Below are 12393 nucleotides of genomic sequence, written 5' to 3' on the forward strand. Positions count from 1 at the left end.
TACCCCCCTAGAATCAGAAATGAAGGGCTGGAAGGTTCCTCAAGAGGTCATCTAGTCCACCACCTTCACCACTCCCTTCATCATTATCTAGAGTTACAAAATTTGACATGGGAGAAAAGGGCAGCATCTTTCTATTTTTGGTTATTGGATGAACATGCATTTTTAAAAACATATTAGGAGGCTGCACTCCCTGTTCACTATGCTTGCCAACTCCCCTCCCTTCCTGCTGGGGGTGAGGGAGCTGTGCATCCAGCCCCACCCTTCTTGGGGGATAGGGGGTGTCAGGGAGCCATGTGGCCAGTCCTGGCAATTTTTCCTCCTGGGTGACAGCATGACATCATCACGCAAATGCATTTGTCTGCCACCTGGGAAGTTTTGGTGGAGGTTGTGGGGGGCGGCACTGGTGGGGTGCTGAGGGAGGCAGAGTTGAGCTGAGCCCACTCTGGCCGTGAGTGAGGGGGGAAGCCGGGAGCAGTAGCCACTATGAGACCATGACAGGGAGGGAAGATGCCACTCAGAGCCAAGCTCTGAATTGCACTACTGGCTCCTCCCACCACCCCTGGGCCAGGCAGCAGGACTTGGCTTCTGTCAGTAGCTTGTTCAATGGAAAAATGTGTTTTGTTCTGTTTTGTTTTTGAACAAGCAAATGTTCGTAGATGGTGTTTGTGTTCTTTGGGTCGGCCGGCGGGTGGGGAGCTGATTTGTATTTATTATTGGAGGAAAAAACTAAAACTTTCAGCTGGAACTAAAATATTTTTGCGGTTTTGACTTAAAATTTTTTTGGGTACTTGATAAACAGCAGAAAAATTTCTGGTATATCTATAGTGCAGTGGGGTGTATGCTCCAAATGCTGGTAGATGCACACTTGTTCTACACAAGCTAGCGTGCTAAAGGTAGCAGTTTGGACTTTGTGCCCTGGGGGTGCCTCAGGCTAGCTACCTTAGTCCAAGGCCGCCCTCCTCTTAGATCCAGGCTTAGGTGTCTAACCTGATCTACTTCCTTTGCTGCACTGCCCATATTGCTGTCTTTAGTGAGCTAGCTCAAGCAAGATTAAATGCAGTCTGCCTTTACCCATCCTAGGAGACTCATTCCCAGTTCCAGTGTAAATTCATCTGACAGGTATTTCCTGTCCCATTTAACAAGGGAAGGAGCTCTGAACAGAAGAAAATGTTGACCATTTTATAATCTGTTTGTATGCTCCATTTCCTTGAACAGGTAACATCCTTGGTGTCATTCGAGACCATCCGAAACTAGTCCACACGTTTCGGCTTATGCGGCGAGCAGGTTATATCAATGAATTTGTTTCAATCTCCACAAATCTTGCAGACAGATGTGTCTACATTTCCTCTGATGGGGGAAGATTGTGCAGGTAAACTTCTAAGATGATTGTGGGACCAGACAGACTGGTAAGGGATTCTGTCACTGCCTGCCCTCTACCCTGGGGTGTGTCTGTGCTGTGTAGCTATGGCTCAGGCCCCTAACAAGTACCCTCCCTACAGCACAATGTGGTTGTACCCTGGCTTTTTCCAGCTTACTTACTCCTTGAGGGGTGATACCAGCTGTTCTGTTCTGTTTCCCATATTCGTCCTCTGAGTTCTTAATTGCAAGATATTTGAACTTTTCCTCTCATATTTGTCACACAAAGGTTTGAAACCACCCCGCTTGCCTACCCAATTCCAACGTACTTTGGCGTACACACTCCATACCATTTGCACATCAGAAATCTGATTAGGGTAAAAATCAACAAACCATTTTCATGGGAAAACTGCGGATTCAAAGATCAAATAGTAAGGGAGAGCAAACACGTACAAGTAACAGAAATATAAAGATGCAATGCCAGGCTCTACTCTTCCATATTAGAAAAATCTCTTTTCTAATGTGGTGGGTTTTTTTCCTATTCTCTTTACAACCCTGAGCAACATTTATAGTTCTATAAGTGTGTCACATAGGTCAGAGCTAAGTTTTGAGCATAAACCAGACCTAAGGCTTCTATGTTTCCTGTATCTAGCATGCTTTCCATCTGCCTTTTTTTTTGTGTCCCCACTATCTCTGATGTCCTGTAAGAACTAATATTCATGGGTGTGCCTCATTGGTGTCAGTGTGGTGGTCTCAGGGGATTGAGACCGTGTTTGTTGGAAAAGCCTTTTTTGAATTTGTATCGCAGCTGCAACATCTCTTTTCTGCTGGGGCTATTGCTTAATTTAATGCTCTCTAAAGGCATCTTGCCCTTACTCTCAGACACTGAGACTAACGAAAATGATACTTTTATGGTCCTCACCGGCACAGCATATCATATTTTACTATATCCTCTATCACCTCAAAGGTACCATCTAGTAAGTTCTGTATTTTATCTCTGGATTTTAGCTCTACCTTGAACGTAGAGACAAATTCAGTCACTAATTCCTCTTCTGAGTCAGTTACCTTGCCACAAATTTCTGTCTGCATCCCAGGAACTTTTGACCTTTCTTCCGTATAGAAAGTTTTGAATGGGGCACACGTGCTGTAGATACTTGAGGCTACTTCCCTGTAAGCAGATAATGGATAAGGCTGTAGCACATCCCAGTCCCTTGTTCTCTTGTCTACATACATTAGTAGTATACCTTTTTAAGTGTCCCATTGACTCTTTCAACTAACTAGTGTGTTTCTGGGTGACATGGTGCAGGCTTTACTTGTTTCTTCCCCCACACTTCTTCTGCAATTCAGCAAATGTGTAGGATGTGAAATTTGACCTGTGGTCTGATAGTATTTCTTTTGGAAAACCCAGCCTTGTTAGATATAGAAAGAAGTGCTGTTGCTACTGTTTCTGCATCTGCGTTAGACCACCACTCTGGTGGCAAAATCACCTGCCACCAAGATATAGATATTGTTTCCCCTTTTCGGATGGCTTAGGGAATGGATCAATAACTTCCATGGCAACCTTCTGGAATGCTTGTGCAATGATGGGAAGTGGTTGCAATGAGGCATTGCAGAGACCCATGTGCTTTTTCTGCATTTGGTAGAAGTCACAGAACCTGCAATATTCACTTACTTATGGGTTTATGATGGACCAATGGTAATTTTTCTGAAGCCTTTTGGATGTCCCCTCTGTTCTTACATGTCCAGTGAGCATCATAATGGGCTAAACATGTTAACACTGCCCTGTGCTTTCTAGGCCCCACGAGCTGTTTGTGGGGTTCACTGTTGCATCCTGCGGGGTCTTCCCTGTATATCAGACCTGCTTTTGGAAAAATCCTCCCCCTATGACACGAGTAAAAGTAGTCATATAGTTGTCTGTAGGGGGTGTTGCTTTGAATTGCTTCCCCGATACTCTCTTGGGAATTGCCTGTGTGCGGATCTTTAACAGAGGTTACTCACCTCTGCCTGATTTGGAGGACTGCCTCAGTAATAGCACCCCCACCCTTCCTTGTGGGGATTTTTGGGGGTTAAACCTTCTGTGCACCCCTAGGGATCTCTGGATCCTGACTGTCACATCATCTCAAAAATCCTTCTAAAGAAATTATCCATTGCAGATTTGTGTGTCCTTTAGCATGAGGTTTTCAAAGCTGCCTGTGGGGTTTAGGTACCCAACCCCCATTCCATTTCAGAGAGCTTTAAGGAGCTCTTGGCTCCTTTTGAAAGTCTCAGCCTTAATGTAGGGTAAGTGTGCAACTTAGTAAATGAAGTGTGAAGAAACAAGTTGCTGTTTGAATAGATGACTCTCAACAGAAGTGAAAACAAAGTAAAAATGCCCTTCCTACCTCTCAAAGAACTAAAAATCTTAGCAACTTGGTACACGTGTTTGAAACGCTGTCACTTTTTTCTTTTTTTTTCTTTTATTTTGCATTGTCATAAGAAACACACGTTACAGTCCTGAAGCAAAATATGCACAAGTACCCACAAGGCAGCCTATTGACTTCAGCAACACATTGTGGGATCAGGGCTGAACTCTAAGGCCTTGTCTACACTTGCATTCCTCTTTCGCAAGAGGAGTGCAAATGAGGGAAATCAAAAATGCAAATGAGACACTGATTTACATGTCTTGTGCTGCATTTGCATAGTCTCTTTGGAAGAGATTCTTTTGAAAGAAAAAAAAAAAAAGGCAGTGTAGATGGGGTTCTTCCAAAAATAAACCCCATCTTCGAAAGAACCCTTCTTCCTGAAACAAAATAGGAGATTAAATTCAGAGATTAAATTTCTTGATGCCTTAAATGACTGCTTCTGGGAGCAGCTAGTACAGGAACCCACAAGGGGAGAGTCAATTCTCGATCTAGTCCTGACTGAACGCAGGATCTGGTCCAAGGGGTAACTGTTGCTGGACCGCTTGGAAATAGTGACCACAATATAATAACTTTTAATATTCCTGTGTGTTGGGAAGAACACCGCAGCGGTCAAACACTCCGGCATTTAATTTCAAAAAGGGGAATTACACAAAAATGAGGAAGCTAGTTAAACAGAAACTAAAAGGTAGAGTAACTAAACTAAAATCCCTGGAAGCTGCATGGAAACTGTTTAAAGACACCATACTAGAGGCCCAACTTAAATGTATACCCCAAATAAAAAAACACAGTAAGAGACCTAACAAAGAACCACCATGGCTTAACAACCATGTTAAAAAGGCAGTGAGAGAGAAAAGGGCAGCTTTTAAAAAGTGGAAGTCAAATCCTAGTGAGGAAAATAGGAAGGAACATAAACACTCCCAAATTAAGTGTCATAATGTAGTAAGAAAAGCCAAAAAAGACCTTGAGGAACAGCTAGCCAAAAATTCAAAAAATGATAGTAAAATGTTTTTTAAATACATTAGAAGCAGGAAGCCTGCTAAAGAAGCAGTGGGGCCCTTGGACAATAAAGATATAAAAGGAGCGATCAAGGAAGACAGTGCCATTGCGGAGCGATTAAATGATTTCTTTGCTTCAGTCTTCTTGGCTGAGGATGTTACAGACGTTCCTAAATCTGAGCCAGCCTTTTTAGGTGACAAATCTGAGGAACTCTCCCAGATTGAAGTGACATTAGAGGAGGTTTTGGAGTTAATTGATAAGCTGAATAGTAACAAGTCTCCAGGACCAGATGGTATTCATCCAAGGGTTCTGAAAGAACTCAAATGTGAAATTGCGGAGTTATTAACAGTGGTTTGTAACCTATCCTTTAAATCCGCTTCGGTACCCAATGACTGGAAGACGGCCAATATTTAAAAAAGGTTCTAGAGGAGACCCTGGCAATTATAGACCGATAAGTCTAACATCAGTACCAGGCAAATTAGTAGAAACGATAGTAAAGAATAAAATTGCAAGGCACGTAGAAGACCACAAATTGTTGGGCAAAAGTCAGCATGGTTTCTGCAGAGGGAAGTCGTGTCTAACTAATCTATTAGAATTCTTTGAAGGGGTTAATAAACATGCGGACAAGGGGCACCCAGTGGACATAATATACCTAGATTTCCAGAAAGCCTTTGACACGGTCCCACACCAAAGGCTTTTATGTAAATTAGGCGGTCATGTGATAGGAGGAAAGATCCTTTCATGGGTCGGGAATTGGTTAAAAGACAGAAAACAAAGGGTTGGAATAAATGGTAAATTTTCACAATGGACGGGGGGTAACTAGTGGTGTTCCCCAGGGGTCAATCCTGGGACTGATCCTGTTCAACTTGTTCATCAATGATCTAGAAAATGAGGTAAGCAGTGAGGTGGCAAAGTTTGCAGATGACACCAAGTTGTTCAGGACAGTCAAAACCAAAAGGGATTGTGAAGAACTACAGAAAGATCTCAGCAAACTGAGTGATTGGGCAGCAAAATGGCAAATGAAATTTAATGTGGGTAAGTGTAAGGTAATGCACATTGGAAAAAATAACCCAAATTACACGTACAGCATGATGGGGTCAAATTTAGCTATGACAGATCAGGAAGGGGATCTTGGAGTTAGTGGATAGTTCTCTGAAGACATCCATGCAGTGTGCAGCGGCAGTTAGTAAAGCAAATAGGATGTTAGGAATTATTAAAAAAGGGATAGATAACAAGACAAAAGATATCATACTTCCCCTATATAAAACTATGGTACGCCTACATCTTGAGTACTGCGTGCAGATGTGGTCTCCTCACCTCAAAAAAGATATATTGGCATTACAAAAGGTTCAGAAAAGGGCGACTAAGTTGATTAGGGGTTTGGAATGGGTCCCATATGGGGAGAGGCTAGAGAGACTGGGATTTTTCAGTCTGGAAAAGAGGCGATTGAGGGGCGGTATGATAGAGGTATATAAAATCATGAATGGTGTGGAGAAAGTGAATATAGAAAAATTATTTACCTTTTCCCATAATACAAGAACTAGGGGACACCAAATGAAATTGATGGGTAGTAGGTTCAAAACTAATAAAAGGAAATTTTTCTTCACACAGCGCACAGTCAATCTGTGGAACTCCTTGCCGGAGGAGGCTGTGAAGGCCAGGACTCTATTAGGGCTTAAAAAAGAGCTCGATAAATTTTTGCAGGTTACGTCCATAAATGGCTATTAGCCAGGAGTAAAGTATGGTGCCCTGGCCTTCAGTACAAGAGCAGGAGATGGATGGCAGGAGATAAATCACTTGATCATTGTCTTCTGTTCTCCTTCTCTGGGGCACCTGGCATTGGCCACTGTCGGCAGACGGGATACTGGGCTGGATGGACCTTTGGTCTGACCCAGTATGGCCATTCTTACGTTCTTTCAAACATGGGGTTTATTTTCGAAAGGGCCCCATTTATACTGCTCTTTTTCTTTCAAAAGAAGCTCTTCTGAAAAGAGATTATGCAGATGAAGCACAAGATATGTAAATCAGTGTCTCATTTGTGTTTGCGATTTCCCTCATTTGCATTCCTCTTTTGAAAGAGGAATACAAGTGCAGACACTGCCTAATTGTAACTCGTTCTTTTGAAATAAGTCAGGGTAAATCTCCACTACCCCAGAAGATGGACCAGCTCAGGGTCAATCTTCCGGGATTTGATTTCATGCATCTAGTAGAAATGTGTGCAACCAACCTCCCAGGGGTTGCTGACAACTCCTGTACTCACCATGAGCTGCGACGAGTAAGGGAGGTCAATGGGAGAAACACTCCTGTCAACCTTCCTGTATATCGACAGCCAAGTTAACCAAGCACGGATACATCAGTTTTTAGCTACACAATTGCCGTAGCTAGAATTGCATATCCATGGTTGACTTTCTTAGCCTAGCGTAGACATCGCCTCAGTCTTCTCTGAGGCTAGGTTGAGGTGCTGTAGCTGTGTGCTGTCATTTAGAAGAAAGCATCGCACAATTTTGACATTTCTGTAGTTTCCATGGAAGGGTGTGACATTTGACAAACACTTTAAAAAAAAAAAAAAAGTTCCTGCCCCAAGAGGCTGACAATTTATATTTGAGAGAGAGCATTTGAATAAGTCATTACAATATGCTAAGGAGGGAAAAGAAATAGGTTGCCAAAACAAGCTGGGACAGGAAGAGAGAGCAACAATGTTTTGAGACTGTTAGTTTTGAGAATAGTTTTGTATAACTAAAATGACTGCTGTTATTCATGTAGCACTGGGGCCTAAAGTCTCCTGTCACATCAGCACCCCTTTATGCTAGACACTTCCATACATAATTAAAGTTGTTCCTATCCCAAAAGAGTTTACTGTCTAAAAGACAAGGCACAGTAGAGGAGTGAAGAAAGAAGAAGGAAGGGCAGAGAGAGGTTGGGGTAATAATAATAAACCCTGGATTCTAATTGTGTACTCCAAATCTGAGGACATGGGTCTTACCCACAAAAGCTCATTACCTACTAAACATATGTTAACCTTTAAGGTGCTTTGCTGTTCTTGTTTTTGTGAAGCTATTGACTAACATGACTACCCCTCTAAATACAAGCATGGTTTAGCATAGGCTAACCGTTGTGCACAGTTCACAGGTAAGTCAATTGGCAGCAGTATTCAAACCTATAAGTAACAATCACCTTATCTAATAGTGTTTAACTTTCTTTCTATTTTTGAATCAAAATGAGGTTTGATGCAATTTGAGGCTTTCCAAAGGCTTAAAAATCATTCCATTATCAGTATATTTGAGAGCCAGGGATAACTCATAACTGGCAGGGCTGGTTGAGCAATACCGCAGAAAGGAATGAACTCAAAGGCAGAGAAATCAACTCTCCAACTCTAACGCTGCTAGTACAGACCAAACTCCAGAGTTGGTGGTTCAGCAAAATATTTGAGCTGTGTTCCAATTAATAAAAGGCAGCATGGAGTGAAATAATGTGGATTTCCAAGAAAACTTACCCAGTTCACTTTTCTGCCAGATTTTTTTTTTCTTTTCCAATTGTTCGGATCCTCCTCTTAATCATACAAAGTGCTCATTAGCCCTCAAACCGTTATTTGGACTTCAGGGCAGACTACACAAGTATCTTGTACTTGTTTGCCACACTCTGCAAGAGCAACTTATCCAAATAGCAACAGCCCTTGACGTTTTGATCTTGCATACCATTCTTTGTGTTAGTGTTTCCTTGTGGTGGTGAAGCTTTCAGAGATTCATGTGCTGCTAAAAATTATAGGTTAATTCTTGCAGCATGTAGTGAATGCTCTGTGTATTTTATATTATTTTAGATAACCGCTAGTACCAAAATGTGCCCTATTGAAACTTAAATATATATTTCTTGAGTGTTGACATTGTGCTCAGCACTGAACAAAATACTGGTACGTAAACAGACCCCATCTTAAGGAGTTTGAGTATTTTTATCCTGGTACTACTGAGAAAATTTAGATACTACAAAGCAACCTATTTAAAATTTTTTTAAGTTAAAGGTATCCACTTGAAGTTTAAAACTTCATTCTGAATGTCTTGTATCTTTTTGAAGTAGCCTTTGTTTATACTTTGGAGGTAATGCGTACATTTCCTGAACAGGTAATAGAAAACTCAGATTTAAAATAATCCATACTGCTAGCTAGGCTAATTATAGCTGCATCAATTAAATCTAATAGATAAACTTGATAAATCAAGTAAGGCTTCTACTTATTTGAGATGAGTACCTTGTTTGAGAAGACAAATACTTCTACATCTGCACTTAGTTTCAAAAGTGGATTTACAAACCAGCTCTCGTATGCATTAGTGTTACCTTACTTTAGTGTATGTTAATACTACGTGTATCCACTACAACGTTCCTTTTTCTGATTTAGACCCTACATAATTGTAAAGAAGCAAAAACCTGCAGTTACAAACAAACACATGGAGGAACTTGCTCAGGGATACAGGTAAATTATTTGACGGATTGTGTTTATCCCCAGCTCCTCTCCCTCTGTAAATGTTATAACAGAATTAAGAGTTCTGTTGTAATATAGGTTGAACCTCTTTAGTCCAGCACTCTTGGGACCTGACTAATGCTGAACAAGGGAATTTGTCGGACCATGAGAGGTCAGTATTGCCTAGCAACATTACCAACAGTTACACTGCATACTGGGCTCTTTAAAAGACACTTGGGGCAAATTACAGCTAAATAACAGCTCAGGACTGGTGTCTGTAAGCAAACTTGTTGGAATCATGGAAAAGTTGGCCACACCCATGATAAGTGGACATCTGGCTAACCGAAATCATGCTGGACCACAGATGTTGCCAGACGAAAGAATGCCAGAACAGAGCGGTTCAACCTGTATTACAATGCTGGTTAGATGTTTATGGGCGAAGTCTGCTCTTACAAGTAACTGAAGAATTAGCATAGCAAGTATGTTCTGTTTTAAAAAAAAAAAAAAAAATGCAAAAAAGGCCTAACTCTTATGCTGCTATTGATCTGAGATTGCGATATATGGTTACATAGAAAAATTGTATCATCTAATTTTTGAAAGCAACTGCTGACTTCTGGTGCCTGTTTTGAGCCAACTTATAGAATTTTTCAGTAAATGCTGAATATCTGTCTGCTGAAAAATCAAGTACTTTTTCAGGAATGTCATCTTGGGCTCTCAAAAATGGGGCATTAAGAATCACTAGCCACCCTTAAAAGAATGTGTGTCCATATGGGTGAGAGCAAGTGTGTAACATTTACATGTATTAGTACACCAGGTCAGTTTGTAATCTGTCTTGGAAAATGATTGTGGAAATGTATTAGTCCATCCAGAAAATGTACTGCCTGTTATGATATGATTAACATATTAAGGCTATTTAAAAATCTCCTAAGGCAAATGGGTCAGTAAGATTTTGGTTTTTTCTGCTTTACATAGTTAGAGAGAATTCTCTAAGATGCATGGTGCTAAATGTAGATAAGAGCTACTTGTAGAGTTTGCTTTCCTTACAAAAGTAAGTTCGTGCTAATAACTTTATTCAGTAAACTTTATTTTTGCGCACAAATAATGATTTGGCCCTATCAATGCACATCTTTTTTTGGCAATTACAGGAATTTTGAAGATTTTTTGCATGAAGGCCTAGTTGAGTATTTGGATGTCAATGAGGAAAATGACTGCAACATTGCTCTGTATGAACATATGATTACTAAGTAAGTGTACATTGGCTAAATGCTGGTAGACTGAAATATAAGCAAGGGTTTGCTGTGGAAACAACAACATTACAATATAGTCAACTTACATTTCAGAGAACAGAAAGAAAGAAGGCTATGAATATGCATAAGAATGTACAAGTAGAAGATAATAGAAACTTAGAGTGCAATCTATGATTACACCCATCCCAAATAATTTGTAAGATAGTCACAAATAAGTTCGGTTTTGTTTTTTTTTTAAGATTTTGATGGGGAATTGAAGTTATAGACTAACCCACAAAAATATGGAATATGTAATAGTGCAATGGTTGTACTTATCAGTGATAGGGTCAGTCTTCCAGAGTTTGATTTTGTGCTCCTATTTGGGATGCGCAAAATTGGACTATCAGGGTTGACAGTGAACCACTGTACTCCTCATTCTCATGAGGCATAAGGGAGGTCTGCCAGCTGAGTTGATCATAGATAAAAATTCTGGCTACAACAATTAGCTGGAATTGATGTATCTATGGTCAGCTTTAAGGTCTAGTGTAGACCTGCGCGAGTTTTTCATATTATCTTCTATTCATAGTTGGCCAAACCATCAGAGAGTTATGCAGATCATCCAAGCAGTTCCTGATAATATTTTTATACCATGCCATTCTGTATCCTGTCGTTGTAGTCTACTTTAGGAATGCTTTTAGGGAGCTTTCTAAGAAGGTTTTGGTTTGCGGTATTATTATTTTATTCTTCTTCTTCTTTTTTTTTTAATCCAGCCACATTGAAAGCCAGGTACCTTGTTTTCGTACTTCAGAGTTTCTAAACTGTGACTTTCTGTGACCAAAGAGAACTAAAATTTAAAACAAAGCTTCTTTCCAGACAACAAATTCAGACATGAGACCAAGTAACCATATTCCAGAGTTCCTAGTGTCCCCCATGACAAGGGAGGTCTGGAATGGATTACACTAAGAATGCCATACTCAGGGCAGAGAGGACGCCAAAACTGGTGCTTTATTCTTTAATTAGATTCACCAAGCTAGTAACAAAAGAGCTTCTACAGTACCACACTGGTTAACCAGAAGCCAAACACAGTCCCGGCTAGGCATTCCAGCCCTTGGCTCCCATTCGGACAGTCTGGTCTCACATTGTAAAAAGGCTATTGAAAACTCAATGTGAAGTTCTACTAATCCCAAAGGAAAAGTCAGTGGGTCAGTATGTATCTTGGATCTCTAGTTCTACTATCTGTTACAAGTATGGAGAGACATTATTAAGGGCCCAAAAACAAGCTATTCCCCTATGTAGGAAAGATAGTAAATATGGGCAAAGACCGCCTTGGCTTAACAAGGAGATCCTGCATGATCTCAAACTAAAAAAGGAATCCTATAAAAAATGGAAACTGGGACAAATTACAAAGAATGAACACAGGCAAATAACACAGGAATGCAGGAGTAAAATTAGAAGGTCTAAGGCACAAAATGAGCTCCAACTAGCTATAGGCATAAAGGGTAACAAGAAGGCCTTTTACAAATATATTAGAAACAAGAGGAAGACCAAGGACAGGGTAGGGCCATTGCTCAGTGAGGAGGGAGAAACAGTAATGGGGAACTTGGAAATGGCAGAGATGCTTAATGACTTCTTTGTTTCGGTCTTCACAGAGAAATCTGAAGGAATGCCTGACATAGTGAATGCTGGTGGAAAAGGGGTAGAGTTAGTTTTTGAAATAAAAAAAGAACAAGTTAAAAACCATTTGGAAAAATTAGATGTCTGCAAGTCACCAGGGCCTGATGAAATGCATCCTAGAATCCTCAAGGAGCTGATAGAAGAGGTAGCTGAACCGTTAGCTCTTGTTTTTGGAAAGTCATGGGAGACAGGAGAGATTCCAGAAGACTGGAAGAGGGCAAATATAGTGCCCATCTACAAAAAGGGGAATAAGAACAACCCAGGAAATTACAGGCCGGTAAGCTTAACT

The 12393-nt window shown here is 40.7% G+C and overlaps 1 protein-coding gene across 2 annotated transcripts in view; it reads left to right on the top strand.

The window, feature by feature from the left end:
* The window catches only part of POLR3B (RNA polymerase III subunit B), a 150038-nt gene that overhangs the window by 62130 nt on the left and 75515 nt on the right, over nt 1-12393 (top strand). For both annotated transcript variants that reach the window (XM_075008026.1, XM_075008035.1), the window contains exons 16-18: nt 1216-1369; nt 9142-9216; nt 10350-10448. In XM_075008026.1, the coding sequence (XP_074864127.1) occupies nt 1216-1369; nt 9142-9216; nt 10350-10448 (328 nt within the window). The remainder of the gene's footprint in view (nt 1-1215; nt 1370-9141; nt 9217-10349; nt 10449-12393) is intronic.

The sequence above is a fragment of the Carettochelys insculpta genome, chromosome 1, assembly GCF_033958435.1.
Source record: "Carettochelys insculpta isolate YL-2023 chromosome 1, ASM3395843v1, whole genome shotgun sequence".
NCBI lineage: Eukaryota > Metazoa > Chordata > Testudines > Carettochelyidae > Carettochelys > Carettochelys insculpta.